We start from the raw sequence: 22,161 nt of genomic DNA, 5'->3' as shown, positions 1-22,161 counted from the left end.
TAAATAAATAAATAAATAAAAACATGCATCTATAAAAAAAAAAAAAAGATTAAAAAAAAAAAGTTATCTGTAACTTAAAACTTGTCATTTCAATCATGTTTAAGCATGTAACTTGGGGACATGAATTACATTCATCATGTGCGACTATCACCATTATTTACTTCCAAAATTTGTCATCTCAAACAGAGCTGCTGGAACCTTTCAGCCATCCCACTCCTCCCTCCTCTAGCCCCTGGTAGCCTCCAATCTACTGTCTTTATGAATTTACATATTCTATATATTTCATGTAAGTGGAATCATACACTGTTCTTTAATATCTGGATTATTTGACTATGCAAAATGTCTACAACTTTCATCCCTATTGTAGAATCTATCAGATCTTCCTATTCGTGGCTTAATAATATTCCATTGAATATTCCAAGAATATGCCACTTCTTGTGTATCCATTCATTTGTTGATAAACATTTGGGTTGTTTCTACACTTTGGATATTGTCAGTAACTGTGCAACATATATTGGCTAATTTATTTTTTTTAATTATGCAAAGTTTGAAAATTATCACCTCAAATTCTTCTCCATCCTTTTCTGTGAAAAATATTCTTCTCACAGTTAGTGCATTTGTGCTCACCCATTCCCTTCCTCTAGTCATGAATTTTGGCTTTTAATCTGGAGCTGTGAACAATGCCTGTGGGCTAGCTCTTAAAACTAGAAGAGCAGGCAGCTCAAGTCAATGAACTTGAGAAAGAAAGACTAGTAAATTGAGGAAATCCAAATAGATCATCTGAAGAAGGGAATTATAGGTCTTTCCTAAAGGAACCCAGGAATGATGGTGCAAGAATGTTGAGAGTTGAAAGCAAGATTGACTTTTTCTCCCTTGAAAGTGGTGAGGAGCAAGCCTTGGGGTATTAATTAGATCAGGGATAATCAAGTCTTTGTAACCATACTTATTTAATCCTCATTTGCATGTCTTTAATAGTATCACATTTTACATGCTCATTGGGTCAAAGATAGGATGTCTTAGAATTTCTAGAGCTGAACTCAGCATGTAATAGGTATGTGAATTAATTGAAATATAGATATGACTTCTGTGACAATCATATCTCTATGGCTTATTAGCTAATGTTGATTCCCTGAGAAAAAGGCACTGGGACAGGAATTGGTGTGCAGGTGTTGGGGAGTGCATGTGTGGAGAAGCCCTGTGCGTGTGAGGGAAGCAAAAGTGAGCAGAAAACATTGTGACACAGATACAGAAACACCTTCTAATCTCTTGGGGAGCTCTGGTGTTAGAGATAGCTCTTCAGAGTTGACCAGGTGAGGAGGCCTGCGATTGAACCTCCTTATGTACTAGTTGCTGGATAGACTCCCCTCAATGGGGGGTAATATTGTAGGAGGTAACTCCCTTCAGCCCAGGCCACTTTCAAGCCAGTACGTTAGCCAACTGGGGAAATGAATACTTCCATGCTGAGGGGTGAGATTGGGGCAGTCCACTAGGACTAGAGTGTGACTCCACAGTTTTGGGGAACAGACCCCTTATCTTATATTCAGCTATTGTTTCTCAAGTGCTGTATGGTCACAAAGGCTTATCCCCACAAAAGCATTCCAAGGAAAATGACAGAAAGTGGCATGTTTCTTTCCTTTTCCTCCTACCTTCTTTCCAAGTGTTTTCACCCTGGACACAGCCATGAATTTACACACATTACTCTTCCATTGACTTGCTATTGGCAAAACCATAGTCAGATGAACACACCTAGCTTCAAAAAAGACTGGGACATTTTTTTTTTTCTTCCAACTTTATTGACAAAAATCTATCTATTTAAAGTGTGTAATGTGATGATTTGACAAATGTATACATTGTAAAATGATCACCACAATCAAGTTATTTAGCACATCTATCACTTTACAGAGTTACCATTGTGTGTGTGTGCCTGTGGGATGGGAATATTTAAGATTTACTCAGCAAGTTTCAAGTACACAGTGCACAGTTACAGTAGATCGGGAGTTCATTCCCCAGAAGTAACTCATAACTGAAAGTTTGTACTCTTTGGTCAATTTCCCCCCTTTGTCTTTATAAGGCATGAATGAAAGAAGTAAAAATGATGAAAGTAGTAGTTCTGGATCTTTTTTTTTTTTCGTGTCTTGTTTCCCAGGTTTTCTCAAGTGAGCATATAGAGATTTTATAATCAGGATAAGTATATTAAAGTTGGTGTAACACATGTAATTAATTGCTGGAAGATACAAACTATAAAAGACTGAATTTTTAACCAGTTTCTTTATTAAATATGGGAACCACAGAGAAGTCAGTAGCCCCACATGGCTTAAATAATCATTTACTAACTTCATTAAGTCAACAAGCATTAAGTATTCTTGGCCAGAGGAAAATTTCCTTTTCCTGCTTGTGTTCAGTTCTCAATGGTTATCAGCTCTGCAACCTCCTGAGATCAAAAGTTAATCAGCCACAAAGTAGTGTGGTGCTTTTTTCAAGTTGGAAACCCTCATGTATATAATTCTTGGGAACCAAATGTGCATGATAATTTTAATAGGTGCTGGGTTCATTATAAATGGTTGACCATGGATTGTGTGTGAAGCTGGAATACTAGGCTATAAGGTTGCTGCATCTTCAGGAAAATTGTTGGTGATGGGAAACTTGGTGAATGGGGCCAGCTTCATTGATGTGTCTTCCTTAGTAGACGGGGTTGATGAAATTGAAGGCAGAGGCTAAAAAGATAAAGACTGAAGTCTCTTTTCTTATTTTTTGCTTCCATTCTCAGCTTGTACACTCAGGTTCTGTGACTCATATGCCAAAACCACCATAACATTTCATCAGTAATAAATTTTCCTGCTTAATTTTATAGTATGTTGACAGGCTAGGAATAATCTAAATTCTGTGTCTGTCTTGAAGTCATCCACAAGCTTGTCATAAATTGTCCTGCCACACACACATTAAAAAATAACTTTTTTATAGAAATTTTCAAGTAAACACAAAAATAGAGAGACTCATATAATAAGCCTTGTGTAAGCTTCATCTAGCTTCAAGAATTATTAAAATTTTGCCAATCTTGTTTCATCTGCCTTCCCCATTTATTTTTTGCTGGAGAATTTGAAAGCACATCCTTCATTGTGTCAGAACATCCCACTCACCCTCAGACTTCCTTGAGGGCTGCCTGTGAAAAGTGGTTCTGATTTTACAGCAGAAAATTTCCTGGAGCCAATAAGTTGCTTGTGCCAAGACCAATTAATTTCCCCATTCATAACTGAGAGAAGCAGTGTGTGCTGTGAGCAAGTGTGTCGTGAAGCCTTTATTTGGCTTTCACTTGATGTTTGTTTTAATTTGTTTGCCCTCACACAATATCACTAGCCAGTCACATCTTAACAGCCTTGAATGAACTAAGGTAACTTTGTCACAAAATTAGGGTACAAAGAGACAGCCTTTTTTACACAAAGGCCATCTCCCCAAAGTTATGTTCTAGGTACAAAGCCTGTGTTCTCTGAGATTAATGGCCATGCCAATGCTGCCTTTCAAGACCTCCCACCTCCACCATGTTCTCTAAAGTATTCAGTCAGCAGCCAGTGCATAAGGCTGCATCTCAGGATGCTGGGCATCAAGGTAGGTACTGGAAGAGATTAGATTTGGAGCACTTATGGCCATCTTAACCATGCTGTTTAACTTTACTTTGGACTACAAAATGTTTCATTTCAAATGTGGTAAAGAAGACCTAACATAAAATGTACACCTTAAGCCTTTTTAAGTACATGATTTAGTGTCGTTGTGTATATACACAACATTGTGCAACCAGTCCACAAAACATTTTATCTTGCAAAGCCCATTAAAGCTAGATCTCCATTCCTTCTCTGCCTCAGCCTTGGCAATCACCACTCTACTTTCTGTCTCTATGAATTTGACTGTTCTATGTACCTCACATAAATGGAATCATATGGTATTTGTTTTTTTGTGGCTGACTTCTTTCACTTAGCATAGTGTCTTCAAGGTTCATCCATGTTGTGCTATGTGTCAGAATCGCTTTCTTTTTAAGGTTGAATAATACCCCACTATATGTATATGCCACTTTGTATCTGTCTATTGAGTCTGTTAATGAACACTTAGGACACTTCCACATTTTGACTGTTGTGACTAATGCTGCTATAAAATGTTCTCTTAGGTGAAAAATTGTTCTCCTGCTCTGGAGTTTGTTGCTTCCTTGTTTTTTTTGGTGTCTGCCATCGATTGGAATGTTCTACTTCCCTGAGGTTATTGTAGGATCTGTGGTATCACATCATTTCTTTTCATTTGGACAGATTCTCTCGCTGACCTGCTATGTGGCTTGCCATTGTGAAGGCTATCACTTGGCAGTGTTTGGGACACAGTATAGATGTTTGTTAAATGAGTAAATGAAATGCAAGAAACAAAATTAAACTGAAGAGATCAAAAAGGGTTTTTTCCCCCTCATAAAATGTTTGGGACCCAGGCCTGTCTGGATATATGCATCTCTTTCAAACGTCTCTGCCCCCCATGTTCCTATTTGAATCAGCTGAATATACATTAATAGCTATTCTTGTCTGCATTTTTAGTAAAACACACAGACACTACCCATATCTCATTTTTTTACTTTCTTTTTTAAATTGTATTTTTTTAATCAAGGTAACATTTGTTTATAATACATATTTAGAGGTATATGTTGATGCTTCTAAAGATGTATGTTGAGAATACATATACACCCTGCCCTCTACCAAATCATCCCTTCCATGACTTGATCATAGTAGAACCTCAATATGTTTTCATCATAAATGACTAAATCCAAAATTGAATGCATGCTTGAGGAAATGATTTCATGAATGAGCCAACTAAGAATATATTCTTCGGTGGGTGGTATATTTCTTGGAGACCTTCATTGTGATAGGAGAGAAGGAGGAATTAGAACAGTGTTGATACTCCTTTCCCACAATGAACCACCACTCTGGGGGGCCAGCAGTAAACAAAATGGGCCTGGTTCCTGTTGCCTTTACACTAATTTTTTGTTCCTAGCAGGTCGTGAGTTTTGAGTTTATCTGGAGATAATTTTAAATATGCTATGATTTGCTCAGCCTATTCTGAATTGGAAGAAATAGACTACAATTTTTTTCTCATGTAGTCCAATTTATTCTTTGACTATAGCAGCTTCCATCCAGGGGTGGACTATTGCAGGAGTGACATCAAGGAGCATTTATGGAGGCTGATGACCCAGGTTCTGCCTTAACCCTTGGATCTTGTCTAAGGGCACATTTAAGAGAATCCTTCTATGCAGTCTTTGGACCCATCATCATTTCTATTCTGTTTTTGACATTTTAAAGGGAAATTATCCATTGATTCAATCAAATGGAACAAATGATGGTCTTGCACCCCTGTAAACCCAGAGCTACCTTCTTCTCACTGTTGTCCTATGGGAAAAGAGAGTGTGTTACATGTATTAATAGGTTGCTTGCCTCAACCTATTCTGAATTTTGCCTTCTCTCTGTTTGATTTTGCAAATATAAAATATGACAGTTCTTAGGAAATGATCATTAAAATGAATTCCTTATCCATTCACATCACAAACTTGTACTTTTAAATTGAAAAAGCACATTCTTTTCTATCCTTACAAAGGAAACAGTGTCTTTTTCAGGATTCATTTTCCCTAATAGGGGATTTCAGCTCCAGATAAAATTCAAGAGGTGCTTCTATGGTAATTGCATTCTTTTACCAATTTTTCTTGTCTTGAAGATGATTTCATTTTTTTCATACTATAAAACAAATGCTATTTAATCTTCTTATTAGGGAAGAACAATTAACATTTTCTTGAATTGTGGCCCTATTTATACATCTATTATCAGAGTGAATTACTTGTTTGTTTTAGAATGAAGTTCTACCTCATTTAAGACCATTTTGGTCTATTAACAAATGAATTCTATTTGAATTTTCATGAGTATGTTTTATTTCACACACAAGAGTCATTATTTTAGAAAATCAGAACATTAAAACTTTTTCTAATGCACAAAAAGTATTACCTGCTTATAAAGAAGAGTGGGAGTAGAACCACAGATAACTTATTTCTTAATTTTTTTTTCTTTTAGACCTAGCAATTGATCATGGGTAATATTGCTATCAACTAACATCTAGGACAAATAATACATACTACTAAATAAAAATTTATTTTAAAAAAGCTTTTAAAAGAGTCACCTGCCAGGTCAAATTGATTAAATATCTAAATAACATGATAGGTTTAAAATATATTTGTGTGAGATACCTGTTTCAGCCTTGAGAAACAATAATTAACTTTGTTGAGAAGGTTGAGCTTTCTGCAGAGTTTACTAGAGATGTCAGGATAATTAATAGCCTTGCTGCTACAAATTTGAAACTTAACAGTTTGTTGGGCCTATTTTTGCTGCTACTTTATAGGTAATAAATTTCAGGAAGGAATCTTTCCATTTGCAGAAGTTAGTTCCTTTTGTTTTCTCTGCAGAAAATGAGTTGCTTTGCTATGTGATAGGCAGGTATCCAAGCACTAATGCGTCTCTTTTCAGTCTAGAATCAGGTAATGACTGCCCATCATTCTCACTGACAGCAGGGATGACAATCTTGCTTGTCCCATATTTTCTAGTACAACTCAAGGACAGCAGCAGTGGCTAGAATTTTACCTGCAGGCTCGAGTCAAAGGATTGGGGTGATATAGGTTGGAGTAGATAATTAACTTTTTGAAGATTCTCTCATGTAACCAACTCCAAATTAACCAGAAGGTGCTGTTTCACTGTAGAAATCTGGACTTCTCCCCTCACTTAACCTTCTGGAATGATACAAACCCAATCTATTTTGTTGACTTGCTTTTGCCTCCTCTCTCTCTCTCTCTCTCTCTCTCTCACTCATATAGTAGGTCAAGTATTGCTCAACTATAGCTGACAGGACAAATCCAATCTATGCAACCATAGATTGGTGACTTAAGAATGGGTTTCCCATTTTTTAAGTTGTTGAAAGAATCAGAAGAAGACTGTTTTGGACACACGAAAATGATATGTCAGTACCCATGTGTAAACTCTGTTTGAACACAATCTGCTTCATTTACATGTTATCTATGGCCATTTCTTTGCTATAATTAATAAAACTGAATTGGGTAGTTAGGACAGATACCAAATGGCCCACAAAGACTAGACAGTTCTCAAAAAATGTTATCTATTATGTATATAGCTATGAACCATTCTTAACTATAGTGATTTTCCTGTATTATGGAAAAGGCATTTTTTCAGAGTCAAATGCAGAAAAATTTTAGCATATTTCTCAGGTTTTGTATAGACTGCATTTGTGGTCAAAGCAATAAGAATATTGGAGCCAGTTCAGGCATTGAAACATCTGAACTGAAAAATAGGAAATTAGTGCATCTATTGATTTTATTTGCTGTCTCTTTTCCATCTATCTTATTCAGGAACTCAACATGTTAGGTGTGCAGGCTATTTACTAAAAAAATATTAATAGCATTTTTAATTCTCTTTTAAATGAAATTAACTTATGTTAATTTCTTTAAAAAAATAACAGGTGACCAGTGATTTTTAAACAAAAAAATAGGGATATCAAATTTATTATAAAGATCAAAAACACCAAATTTCTTTATTGGTCTCCATTAATGTTTTAAGATTTTTCCTCCACATTCAGTAACAAATCTTTGTATACAACATTAATGTGGTGTTAAACAATTTCTGGGATGATTAATTGATAGTTGAAATAAAATTACCTGAGGATACTTTTGCATATGTATTAGAAAATTTAAAATTTGCATCTGTTCTCTTTACTTGTGCAGAGCAGCTAAATAGGCTGTCATTTACTGCATTTATATGAATTGTTTGTTCTAACTAAACATTTTGGTATGTCTTGGAAAGGACCTTTGTTCCTAAATACTGTTATCATTTTCTATAGATATGTATTTATCCTTGCCCAGCCTCATAGCTTTCTTTGTGTAACATGGCTTACCATCTTCCTGCTTTTAGAATAGGGTCCAGTTTGAACTTCTCAGTGTGCATTGAACCACGTGGTTTGTGGACATGTTATTCTACAAAGACTGAGTCAGCAAGGAGCTGCTGGAAAACCCTGATTTGCAAATGAATTTCTCTTTCCTACATTTGACATTCTGCTTTAGGACAAGATCTCCAAACCCCTTCAGTCCCTATTAAATGTCAATCATGGGGCGAAAAATGGATGAAGATTGAGATAGTATATTTTGGATGAAGACCAGGAAACAAATCATATGAATGTTCTTTCTTTAGTGGAATCATTTCTCCAAGGGTGCTGGAAATCTCAGACTCATCCACAGTGGGGCCGGGCAGAACATTTCCAGGCTGTTTACCAGGGTGATAACTAGTCTCCTATAAACTCTGGAAGAATTCGTGAAAGCGGCGCAGAGCTGTGGATCTTTGCCTGGGTTCAGTACTGTTACAGGGCCCGAGTCGCAGGTTGATTCTGTTCATCTCTGGAAGAGTCACTAGAGGTATCCATTCAGAACTTGTGAGGACTCCAGTGAAACCTATTAGAACCCCTATGTGGGATTCAGCCCGGATTCTGTCACTGGTCTGCAGATTCTAATGGCTCAGTTATTTAAAGTCACTGTCCCCTTCTTGCCCCACCTCCATCTACTTATAGTCTCATTGTATTCTGTGTGCATTTCATCTCACCAGTGAAACTGTGAGCTCCCCCAGAAACCCATTGTCTAACTATTTCTTCAACAGCCCTAAGCACTGGTGGGACTTTGCACTCAGTTCAGTAACTTTAATGTAAATGTTGACTTCAGGGCAGGACATGGGAGGCTAGAAGTTCTCAGGAGAATGTGGGCTTTTGCAAGTTATGCTGTGTGATGTTAATAAGTCCCAGCCAGACCTTACAGAGGCAGCAATTTAAGTCTTTTGCCATTAGTCAAACAAACAGTAGGTGGGACTGGCATTAAGCTTAAGTATCTCTGGTGCACCATTGAAACCCTATGTCCCACCTGTGGGTTGTCTGCAGCCTGCCCTTTTGTTGCTGTGGGTCCTGTAATTCTCTTTCCTGTCCCTTTCATGTCATCATTGTTCACGATGGCACAGCTCTGTAAACCACATAGAGGCCTTTCAACTTCCCTTGCATTTTGTTTTATTCAGTCAATTGACTAGTACTGTCAGCTAATTGGAGTGGAAATGTAAAATGAAAGCTGTATTATGCAGCTGCCAAGTCTCCTCACTTGGCATGGAGTGGGAGATGCTGGTAATTGTACCAGAAGTGTAATTGCTCTGAGTTCTGCCTCTGGATTTAACAGTAAGTTCTGGGACCATCATCCTCAGAGACACCTGATACCTGCTTCTCTTCAATGACTTTCTGGCAAACAGTGAGGCTTGAAGCAAATCTAATCAAGCATTCTTGTGTTGTTAGAGAATACAGCTACTGTGTATTTTGCTGACTTCAGGAGTGGATTGCTTGGTGTAAGTACTTAGTCAATATATCCTTCCCATCAGGACTGGTGGTTAATTTCCTCTTGGTTTAGAACAGGGTCGGATACACGTGAAATTATTTAACCTAATATGTCTGTTGTGGCCCCTGCCAAAGGATTCTTGGGAACAGTAGCCAATACGGAACAGAAGCCCCATTTTGTAAATTAGTCATGAATGAGGAAAGGTTTATGTCTGGTAAGAGTTGAATAGCTTAATGGAAAAATTAGGAAAGGAAAATGTAGTTGATTAGTTTGTCACTGAAGTTGATCATCTCAGTGATTTTGGCCCAGTCAGCTTGCTTTCTTTTCTTCTTTAATTCATGGATCAAGTGACAGTGGTGAATAATACTTTAGGATAGATTGTGTTGGCACTAGCACGTGAAAATATATGGCACAGTTACTTCTATTCCTCCCCACAACTTAACCCTGAGCTCGTGGCATACAATAGTGATCTTTCTCATTTAACCTGCCTGGACAGAGCTTCAGAGCCCTCCTCAATACAGCATTTTCAATAGCTATTTCCAGAACTGGCATATGTGATAAAACCTGTTTACCATCTCTGATTTAGAAATTTGGAAGAACATTTCCATTATGAACCCAGGAAATGGAAATAGCAGCAGCTAAGTAATTATTATATTCTTCTCATTTGCCAAGATTAAGAAGGTTGATTTAAGCAGTGCTGTCTAGTATAATTTTGTTACTATATCATTATTATTTTATGATGCCATGTGGCTTTACAGAAAGCTTCAAGCGTTTCCAATGGAAAAAAACTGTTGTTTTCCTAGAAGCATAAGATCTTGAGTAAAATATTGAGAATAAAATCACTAAGGCAGGCCTGGCTGCCCTGTTGGTCTCTGATCCCCTCCTTCCCAGAAATTCTTGCCACTGCAATAACACGGGGGTATCAGTGGCAGTAGAAACCAAAGTCAGTTAGAACTTTTGATCAATTATGTTTAAACCTGTTGGGATCTGCTCTCTCCAGAGCTATCATTTTTCAGTTGAAAGAGCATGGTTCTTGAAACCACGCGAGCAGTCCTGGTTCAAATCCTGTTTGCATTAGTCATATGATAACCAACCAAATAATTTTAAGTTTCAGTTTCTTTCCCTTTTTTTTGTAAAACAGAAACAATGTAACTAATTCATAAGATTATTGTGAAGATTAAATGCCACATTTCACACATATATGCAATATGTGTATGCATGTAACATGTACATTATAGTTGTCCACACACACACCTATAATACACATGTATAATACATGCACACATACATAATATATATGTAATAACTACTCACTAGACTAGCATATAGACATATAACTTGTGTAATAACTTTTTAAAATGGCCGATTTTATTTATTTTTTAAATCTAATTTATTTATTTATATATATTTTACATCATTGTTCATTTTTGTACAATGTTTGCTTCCTCCTCTCATGTGTAGTCCCCACAGAATTCCCACCACCAGTTCACCCGTGCACCATTGCCATAGTCCTTGTGGTCTTCCCACCCCTGTCCTGGTCCCTCTCCCTCCTAGTCTCCTACAGAATGTCTCCACTCTACGGTTGCCTGTTGATTTTGATTTTCACTTTATTATAGTTATTTTTTTTCCTGATACCTTATTTGGTTCCTCTATATTCCTCCTATAAGTGAAACCATCCGATATTTTTCTTTTTCTTTCTGGCAAAAAGGATAAACTCATACCATTCGCAGCAACATGGATGGAGCTGGAAGGGATTATCATTATTCCTTTTACATAAAAGTTAAATAAGGCTCACTCAGGATAATTATCTTACTTAAGTTTCTATAATGCTTAAGACAGGGAACTAGCTTCCAAATCAGAATTGTCTGACTCTAAAATGCTTCCCTAGATTATGGACACTATGGTCTATTTCTGAATTTTATGGGGGTGTAATCTGAGACCGAGGCAAATGGCTTGTCCAAGTGCCCAGGTTGGTACAGACAAGACTGGTTCCCAGCCCAGTGCTCTATTTCCATACTATATCCTCTTTCCAATTATTTCCTTTTACTTTGTTCCCTAATTTTTCAAGTCTTGCTTCTTTCATTGTATTTCAAGGTCAAGGGCAATTGTAAGGGACAGGGTTATATTTTCTTACCTGATTTGGGTTTTATTTGTCTATATTTCCCATTTTTCTTAGCATAATGATAGAGCCTCAGAAAACTCTTGGTGACTTAAATTGTTGAAATAGTCTCTAAAATCTTATTGTGAAATAGGAAGAGCTGTAAATACATATAAATATTGGGGTTCTAAGTTTGAGAAATTCAGTTATTACTTTATAATAATGGCTGTCAATGTTAGTGGATCCACTGTGCTGTTTATATACAGTGTGATGGTCTTTTTATCTTTTAACATTTTCATTCAGATTAACTACTAACATTTTAACATTTATATCTTTTACCTTACTATTTGTTTTCTATTTATCTCTCCTGTATTTCCCTTTTTCTCTTTCTTTTAGATCAATTCAGTATTTTAAAAATTTACATAGTAGTTAAATTTCTGGATGATTCAGTAAATTTTATTACCACTCAATTAAATTCTTTGTATAAAACAGAGTTAGGATATACAATAAGATAATTATGAACATGTTTCATTGATATGAATGTTTGGTAGGACAAGTTTGAAATTCATATGGATGTGGGACAAGTTTGTTTTGTGCAGGAGTGTCTAGCACATTATATGAAAGCTAGAATTTATGATCTCTGTCTACTAAATGCCTGTAGCATTCTAACCTTTAGTCTTCAACACAGATTTTCAAATGCCTCTTGTGTTGACTTAACCCCTACTTAGGAGTCTGATTTACATTAAATAGTTAGGCTGGGTCACCAGTAATGAAGCCTTTTATTTAGGGTCTCAACTCAACTATGTCTGAAAACAAACATAGTAGGATATAGTCTTACCTAGTTGAACGTGAGTGTCAGTACAACTCCTAGCCATTTAATGGATGGCCAGTTTAACGAGGCCAACTGCCAAGAGTCTGGCAAGAGGAAAAAGTTAGAGAGTGAGAATAGGAATAACAGCTTTAAATGATAGGGCATGGCTGTAGCACTGCTAGAACTCAATAGCAACAGGCAGGTAAGCCAGGCCTTTAGTCAGAAATGGAGGAACACTTTTAGAGCAAAGGTCTTGACCGAGACCTAAGTCTCAAAGGCAGTATCTCAATCACTGCATTCTAAAATGGCTATTGTAGCTGAGAGTCTTCTTTCTGTTGGGTGGCATAGAGAGTGAAGTACTGTTGTTTGTAGTTGATTTTTCAACAATCACTACAAAATAGCTATTTAGATTTTTATTTTTTATTTATTTATTTTTTAAAGATTTATTTATTTATTTATACAAGCACTGGGTACAGTCAGAAGCACGGGAGGGTGAGAGAATTCACCAGAGCCAGAGCGGGGAACAGAACAGGCAGACTGACGAAATACACCGCTGAGGGGAGCAGCGGGCTGCAGGAGAGGTCTGCGCACCATGTGGGACCCTCACCGGTGACCTGAGATTGAGCCAGCACTGCAGAGGCTGCAGGCAGCTTCGCAGCCCTGCCCTCAACCGCTGCGCCACCAGGGGAGGCCCTTTAGATTTTTAAATAATGAACTCAGTCAAAAACATGGGTTTTTTGACTGGTGTATTATAGTCACTATGGGGATATAAAGACACCTATATATAAAGAAATTATCCTTTCTCTTAGAAAGGGGGAGAGACAAGTAAACAACTAATTATAAAGTGAGTGATAATGATCTAGCGGAGGAGGAAGGTAAAAAAATAAGTAGTTTTTATATGAGAGATAATGGTATAGTTAAATTTTAATTTAATGTGCAAAGATTTTGAATGTTCAATTTTTTCCCTCCATTTGCCTTAGGATATGAGATGAAGTCTTTGAGAGCTGAATTGCTAGAGAAAAAAAAAGTAATTACAAGTTTGTGTTATGCTAGAGTCCCCCTAATATCTGGACTACTCAATGTAGAAATATGAGGCAGACTTTTTATTCATTATACAACTTTTTCTGTGGTTAACATCGGTAGGAATTTATGAAGGTTATTTTGTTATGGGACTGCTTTTAGTTTGGGCTTTCACTATAATAGGATTGTGTTAGGACAAATGGAAAGCTAGGTGTAAAAATAGAAAGTTATAGGATTGTGGGTTTCTATTGCTTTCAGAATTTGGAAAGTGAACAGATTCACTGGGCATTTAATTTTATTCTATGTGTTTTGTATAGTTTCCATAGCACTCTATAGTGGAATATTTTGTAAACTTTTAAGCTGTGGAAGGAAGCTTCAGCTTCCTTATCTTCCAAGCTGAAGGGATTTTCTAAAACTCTAAAGGCTACCAATGCTACCTCTGTCACAGAAAGTACTTTAATAAACTGGTTAAGATTGTGGCAAGTGACCAAACTCACAGCCCACATTTATTGAGTGCGTCCTCTGGCTCAATCATTGTGCTAAGTACATGAGCTTATTTCCTCTTTACTGCTACCCTAAAGGGTCCTATCCTACCATCAGTTTAATATTAGGAAATGGAGACTAAGAGATTATCCATGGTCCCAAAGCTAGGAAGTAATTGAATCAATTTTGAACCCAAGTTTATCCACTGTACTTATTGGCATTGCTACTTAAGTTGGTGTGGCATGCAAGCCTGCATTCATAGACCGGTGCTGTGGATACCAATGTGAAGATAACCTTCACAATCAAATGGACACTGGTTCAAATAGAGGTTCCATCACTTACATGCTTTGGAATATTGTTTAACCTCTCTGAAACTTCGTTTCCTGATGTGTAAGATGGGGATGGTGATAATATCCATCTCAAAATATTTCAGGAAGCAGTATAAAAGATGTGAAAATGCCCAGAAGGAGCCCATGTTCTTTTTCTTTCTGTGTAAATGGAATATAAGCCTGGCTTGGTGAAAGCAAGAGGCCCTTTGGGAACATGAGGAAAGAAACTATTGACTCAGTCAGATGAGTCTGAATCCCAGACTTACGCATCACTACCCATCAGTCAGGGAGGGAGGCTGAGCAGGCCTCCCTGAGAAAGTGATGTTTCAGCTGAGACATGGAGGATGTGGGAATTAAACTAAGAGGGATGGGGATGTGCTGTTGTAGGTGCAGCGAATATGTTAAGTATGTAAGACTCTAAGCCTCATAGTCCCTTCCCTTGTAAATTTGGCACCACTGTCCTAGTGTGCCTTGCCTGCTTGGCCTATTGAAGTGAGAAAGTAGGTGAAAGATGATCTGAAATGGTAGGTACTGTACAATGTAATGTATCAATAGCATTGACTTATTTCTTATTTTTTTTTAAATTGAGGTAACATTGGTTTGCCACACTATATATGACTCAGAGGTACAGGTTCACAGGTTTCTGCACTACATCTACACCACCACGGTACCCATAGTCCTCCACCATAGTCCACTGGGCTGCAGGCATTCTTTGTTTCATTGTATTTTATTCATTGTACTTCACAGATAACTATATTTTTTTAAATATGGAAGGTTTGTGACAAGTTTGAGTCAAGCAAGTACTATCAGCTCCATTTTTCCAACATGTGCTTATTTTGTGGTTCTGTGGCACATTGAATTAAGCTATGCACATGGTTTACTTAGACATAATGCCATGGCTCACTCCATAGATTATAGTCTAGTGTAAATTGAACGGTTATAGGCACTGGGAAAGAAAATAATTCATGTGCCTTGCTTGCTTCGTTATGATATTTGCTTGACTGTGGTGGTTTGGAATCAAACCCATAACATCTCTGAGGTGTGTCTGGACAGCATAGAAGAAAAAGGATGAGTCTGAATCCCAGACCTACCCATCACTGGATTTGCTGCGGACAGTTTGTTGGACTTTTTCATGCCCATTTCCCTCATTTACAAATCGGGTTAGGGATGCTTGGTCTCAGGATGTGGGGAGGCAGTTGCTTGGTGAGTGTGTAGAGAAACCTGGGCAAGTTCTGGCACCTGCAGCCTTTGTTCCTTTCACTTTCCCTGCCTCCACCCATGGTTCCGTGCTATTCTAAGAAGACATATGTACAAGAATATGATGTTAACTTGCCATGCTGCTCAGTGTCTCTTGTCAGCCAACTGAACAAAGAGATTTTCAGTTATATATAGCAGCTCTCTTTTCATCTGTGATTCACAGTTTTGTTTCTGTATCCATGCTGATATTCTTATAGCTGATGCCTTCAGGTTTATCATTTCACGACAGCGGGAGGAGGAGATAAGGTACAAACGAATTGCCCTGGGATGCTGAAATAGAAAATTATTGCGGTCCTTGCTGTGGAAAACAATAAACTCCATACATGGGTGTTACATGGAGTGAACCTGTGAAATGGTCTCAAGCAGCAAGTGGCTCACTATTTTCTCTTTTATTTGGTACTGCATTTGTATTGTATTTATTGAATTAAATGTAAATACAAGGACTCATATCTTTTCTTAACTGTAACTGTCCTCTGCTCCTTTTTATTTGGACCTGGATGAGGAGCATTACATGAACTTTAAAATGAAACCAAGTGAAAAAGGTATTGTTTATCTAAGCTGTCTAGAGAAGGTCACTTGGGGAAAGAATTGAACTCTAAAATAACCTTATGAAAGTTATTGATTCGTTTCTTTATGGTTCCTTGACAAACAAGAACCATTATTCCCTGCCCTAACTGGGGCCGGGTCAAAGAACCCGTTTTTATGGATTATCTTTCCTGAAAATCAGACGTGTCTGGAAAATGAACCTCTAGAAATGAAGATATGAAGTCCAGTTGAATGCTGCAGACCTTTCATTACTTTGAAGGACAAGTAGGGAACACAGTCAATTTTTAAAAATCTTACTGAGTATAGATATGTTTGGGGATAACTTAGGGAGTTTATATAAGTGATTCACTGTTACATTGTATTTGGTAAGTGGTTTTATTTACGTCCATTCAGCTGCAGTTTAACTCTGAAATCCACGTTTGTCTCTTATGGTTGGCAGGAAAAGGGCACCACATTTTTTTGTTCTTCTACCATATCTTTCGAAAATAACTTTATAAGATAACATAAATTATATATGTTATTGAAAAAATAGAAAATATGGATAAGGATAAAGGGGGCAAAATCACCTAGAACCTACACTCAGGCGTGATTACCCTTTACTTACTATGGTTTCTTTAATATTTTGTTTGTATGAGCAAAAATGTATTTTCATTACATAAGATACTACATTCTTTACACTGTTTATTAACTTGAAAGCAGAGCTTTGGAGAATTTATTCTTTCCTTCTCATTTTTGATCTAAGAAAGCAAAGGAATTTGAAAGGAGAGAAACTAATCAATAATTTATGAAGGGTTACCGTACGAGTAAGATGAAAAAAAATCATGTTGACAGCTGATATATTGTTCTTATAGAATACTAAAAGAAAATTTCCCCCCAAAGTTTGAGTACTGGTGAGAAATAGTAATTGTTTATTTTTTGCATTAATCAAATGTTAAAAAAATACTTAGCTAAATGAAATAAGTTTTTTTTTTTTTTAATGAGGCACTCTGCTATTATTTTAAGATATTTAGGGATGGAGGTCCTGTATTTTCTGAAGGAATATTTTATTCACATACTATTAAAATATTAAAAACTGTTTCGACAGGTCATAGTTTGATTGCTTTTTTTAGGTTTGTTGTAATCTCATCCTTTAATTTATATTGTAGTGAATTATGAATAAATAGTGCAAAACTATTTTAAAACTATTTCTTTTGCAGAGTGTCTTAGATTGAAAGAAGATTTAAAGTAATGGAATTGCAGTAGTAATAGAAAATCTGTAATACTTACTTTATAATGTTATTTCTTTGGACTTTATGGCTTTATCCAAAGTTTTAGCTATTGAGGTACTCTAGTATCCCTACCATCATAAAAGCAATTTTATTGGACAATAGAAATTGATTCATAATTTGTTAGGCCTGAAGAATATATGGCCATCTATCTAGGCTTTGGTAAAAGGCTCATTTTATTAAAAATAAATCATAGATTATTTACTCTATGAGGACATCAATGTGAGGTATTTTGACAAGTCCAATGCTTCAATAAAGAAAGTTTTTTCTTCAAACATAGTTTGATACCAGTGAATAACCTTCAAAATTATGGGAATTTTATGGTGATGTCACTTAAACATTATGTTGTCAAGTTCTTGCATCAAATGGGGTATTTCCATTCATTCACATAGATATTTTCTTGAGGGTGAGTTACTCATTAATGAATTCACGCAGGCACCATGCTGGAGGAAGAGTATATACAAAGTGGAATAACATGATATTTTCTTCCCTGAAGAGTCAGAGTCTGGTGGGAAGACAGATAATATAAACAAATTCAGGAAGACTTCTTGGACCCAGATAAATTCAACTTTGAATTAACAAAGAAAAATCAAGTTTCTATGAATGAAAGTGAAAAATTATCCCATGTTTTTAGCACCTCCTGTTTAGAGTTCAGTAAGCCAAGCCCAAATAATTGAGAGCTGCTAAAAAGTGACTTGTTTTGGAGTTTTGGGTCACTAAGAAAATAATTGAAGTACAAAGATAAACTCTATTCCTAGTGTTGGATTGATGATTCCAAAAGAATGAAGATGACTGGTGCCTTGGAACCATACTGAACTAACGGGAGTACATGGAGCCTTGGTGGCTGTGGATGTCTGAGTGAAAGGAAGACCTGGGTTCATGGTTACATAGCTCTAGTGAGACAGAGGCTATTCCCTTACCTTAGTTTTGAAAATAAAATCTGTGGATTCAGTCCTCCTTCCTTCCAGCTCTTTGGATCTTTCAGTACAAGGATCTCCAATAAGTAATACTTTTCCCTGTTTTACCTGTGTAAAACAGCGGGAGGATGGGAAAGTCAAGGTCTTCATGGGGCTATTTTTACTCTGAGAAAAGGAAATGTTTATAAGATATTTGCTACATACCTATGAATTGTAGAAAGCATTGGGATTAAAAATAATGAGCCCTTCACTCCTTGTAAGTTCCAGGTATTTTTTACATCTCTTTAAATATATCATCTCCTTTGATCCCCAGAGATAACCCCTGGAGATAAGTACTTTATCATCCTATTCTACAGGTGAGGAATCTGAAAAGCAGACACCTTAACTTGTTAACACACTTGCTGTTATATTAGTGGTGACAACAGGATTCAAGCCAGGCGGCCTGGCTCCAGTGCCTAACACACTCAGGTCTCACAGTGTGTTGTGAACTTGGATGAATTGCTCAATCTCTTGCTTTCTGTGAAGTGAGAATGGTCATAAGGACTGTGCTAGTTCCTATTGCTGTACTGCATGTAAGTGCTTAGTGCAGCATGGATGCCACTTCTTGCCCTCTCTGTTGGGTCCTCTAGGATGATGGCAGAGGAAAAACAAATTTGGTCACCCTCTTCCAAAATAACAAATGCCTCCTCTATCAGTACCCCCAGCTCCGAGAGGTGTCAGTATAAGACAAATGATCAATAAAAGAAAGCCACTAGCTTTGTGAATTTGTCATTGAGAATGAAATTTGTTTTTTCTTACCTACTTGTCATTGCTCTTTGGGTTAAGAGTTAACAAAGTTGCCAACTATTACCAATTTCAGGTGAATGTCTTATAACAATAAAGAGAAAAAAAAACAAACCCAGATATTCCAAGTCAGGTTCTAGTATTCAATTACTTTACTCAGACTTTTTGTGAATTAGCCACTCAAATATATATATATATATTTTTTAATGATTTATTTGTTTATTTATACAAGCACTGGGTACAGTAAGAAGCGCAGGAGGGTGAGAGAATTCACCAGAGCCAGAGCGGGGAGCAGAGCAGGCAGAAGGACCGAAGTACACTGCTGAGGGAGCAGCGGGCAGCAGGAGAGGTCTGCACGCCATGTGGGACCCTCCTCCGGTGGCCGGGGAGCAGCTGGGGATAGAACCGGCACTGCAGAGGCTACGGGCAGCTTCGCAACCCAGCGCTCAACCGCTGCGCCACCGGGGAGGCCCTCAAATATATTTTATATTTTTATATTTTTTAAATGAGTCTGAGATTGAGGCATATTCCCTAAGAGGGAAGAAATTTATTATAAGGAATTAACTCATGAGATTGTGGGAACTGCACGTCCGACAGTTGCAGTGTTGAATCTGAAATTTTGGTATTTGTCAGGCAGGCTGATAACCTGCAAACTCAGGTAGAACTTCCATTTTACAGTCTTGAGAGTGAATTCCTCTCCAGGAAACCTTGGTTTTTAATCGTAAGGTCTTCAACTGCTTATATATGGGTTATCCATGTTATGGAAGCTAATTTCCTTTAATTAATAAACTTACTGTAAATGATAATCACACCTGAAAGTAACTTCACAGCAAAATTTAGACTGGTATTTGACTCATCTGGGCACCATAATACGAAAGTTTAGCCAAGTGGACACAACATTAACCACCACAGATGGTTTCTGCATTTTGGTGCGAAAGCTCTGTTGCTGGCACCCACCAATCTCCCCTGCTCACCCAGTTCAGGTCAATTCTAAAGTTCTGAAGACTCCATAGGTATTTAGACCCTTCTTTCACTCTTCCACAAGGTACTTTAGTAGCACTTCAATTGGATGATGAAGAAAAAAGGATGACAAATGAATGAAGAAAAAGCTTTCACTAAACAACTTAGAAACTATGAATCCTGGGTTTTTGAACAACTTACAGTGAGCCAGCCAAGCAGTGCCTGCTTTGAAAAGCTTACCATCTGGTCCAGTAAAACTAACAGGAATGTGAATAAGCATAATAAAGCCTGTTGGTGTGCACAGAAAACAGTAGGGCCACAGAGCTGAGGTAAAGAGTGAGTGGGGTGTAGTGCACAGGGTTAGGGGTTAGGAAATGATTCTTCCTTGAGATTGAAGCTGGAAACCAGCATATTAGTTTGCAAGATGTATCTGGGGGAGTCAAGGAGGAGTGGGGATCCCAGAAGGGAATGGTAGATGTGTAGTCAAGAGAAGGTTGGTGCTCTCCAGTAACTTGACCAACTTGAATGAGGGGTGAGTTTCCAGACTGTGAGATTTGTCAAGGTCAGGGAGGGAGATGAGTGCCAGGTTATGGTGTCTACTCTTTATCTCATCAGAGGCAAAGATGAGCTGTGGGATAGTTTTAAACCAGAGAATAACATGGGTAATCCTCTTAAAGGAAGTTTGGTGTTTAAAACACAAACAGTATGGCTGTTTCTAACTCTTATAAATAGGAGTTTTGGGCTAGGAAATCTCTGGGAAAATGGTATCTTTACTTTAGTCTGCCTTCAGTTTTACTTTACTGATTTAATTTACTGCTTCAATTCAAAGTCATCAGAGCAACATTCAAAGGACAGAAACTGGTCTCTGTAGGATTTATGTGACAATTGGATTCAAAGTTACTTCAAAATGGGCATAATTGAAATATGGCTTCAGCATGATGGAGCGTGGGAAGTAGGAAAAATGTTTATAACCTTTCTACACTGGGTTCATTTTCACTGGATTTCTGTTTATGACCATAAATTTCCAATTTGTGGAGAACTAACATAATATCAGTTTATGTTTATTTAGTAACCTGGTGTTCACAATAAAATAATTTGTGAGATCCTTACAGATGGTGCCTACATTTATGGTTCATTTGACTCCAGTGTGCCTAGTACCCAGCTGGACACATAATAGCCATCAGATATGTTGGTTTGATGTGATCAACATATCAAACTACTTACATCCTTCTTGTTTCTATTGAGTATTAGAGTATGTAAGTAACAAAGAGCTAGAAAGGGAAGTGAAGGTGCTGATAGTATGGAGTGACAAAAGCTGCTTCCTTTAAATATGCCGCAATGGTTTCTGCTAGTTTATAGCAAAGAGAAACTTCAAGTCAGGGAGAAGTTGTCCTCCTGAGGTTTCAGGACAATCGATGGTTTTTGCTCTAGTATCGACAACTCTCTGCTGCATGCCCTTGTCTTTGGCTACGTGGGTTGACTGTGGTGAAATGGATTATACTGCTTTTATTGCCTCTTGAGGTTTAATCAGTGACCAGCAAGCTCTGTGTGTGACTGTGACTTCCCTTTGCCTTTTAATTGTTCAGGCAGTGGGGCCATTCACAGTGCTGCTTTTGTGTGCTCATGCCTTAACTGATCAGTTCTTAACTCCGAGCTTATGCTTCTTTGCAGGATGCCACAATTTGGAAGCCTGATTCATGCCAGAACTGTCGTTGCCATGGTGATATTGTTATCTGCAAACCTGCTGTTTGCAGAAACCCTCAGTGTGCCTTTGAGAAGGTATGGTATCCTAATTATATCCTAAATCTGTTGGTAATATCAGTGAGGGATAGGGTTTTGCATCTTTTCAGTCATCTGGTTTTGACGTTTATCCCAGTCCCTAATTGGAAGCTTTATGAAGTGTGGGAGGGAATTTTAATATATCTTATCTATGACTATCTTGATTTCTTTTTATTGAGCATTTACTCTGGACCAGACACCCAGGTAAAGGGTAAGAAAGGTTGATCCCATTTAATGCTCTGTGGGTAGGTATTTTTATCCCCACTTTACAGATGAGGAAAGAGAAGCCTGGAGATTTTAAAGCAACTAAACCATGATTATATAGTTACTAAACTGATGCCTAAGATTTTCTGTGGGTCTGACAGTTGCCAAGGCTATTGATACTAACCACAGTATTGACAAGCCATTGAATGTATTGCAAGTCAGGACTGACTTCTTAAAGATGATTTTCTGAAAACATTATTCATCCTGCCACTGTTT

General features: G+C 37.4%; 1 protein-coding gene across 1 annotated transcript in view; it reads left to right on the top strand.

The window, feature by feature from the left end:
* Nucleotides 1-22,161, top strand: part of FRAS1 (Fraser extracellular matrix complex subunit 1) — a gene marked incomplete at its 3' end in the record, with an annotated part of 442,801 nt that overhangs the window by 155,722 nt on the left and 264,918 nt on the right. Inside the window, exon 3 of the mRNA XM_084232972.1 lies at nt 21,574-21,681. Within this exon, the coding sequence (XP_084089098.1) occupies nt 21,574-21,681 (108 nt within the window). The remainder of the gene's footprint in view (nt 1-21,573; nt 21,682-22,161) is intronic.

Source organism: Talpa europaea (genome assembly GCF_964194135.1).
Source record: "Talpa europaea genome assembly, chromosome: 5".
Taxonomy (NCBI): domain Eukaryota; kingdom Metazoa; phylum Chordata; class Mammalia; order Eulipotyphla; family Talpidae; genus Talpa; species Talpa europaea.
The sequence above is the reverse complement of the archived record's forward strand: the minus strand, read 5'-3'. Positions and strand labels throughout refer to the sequence as shown.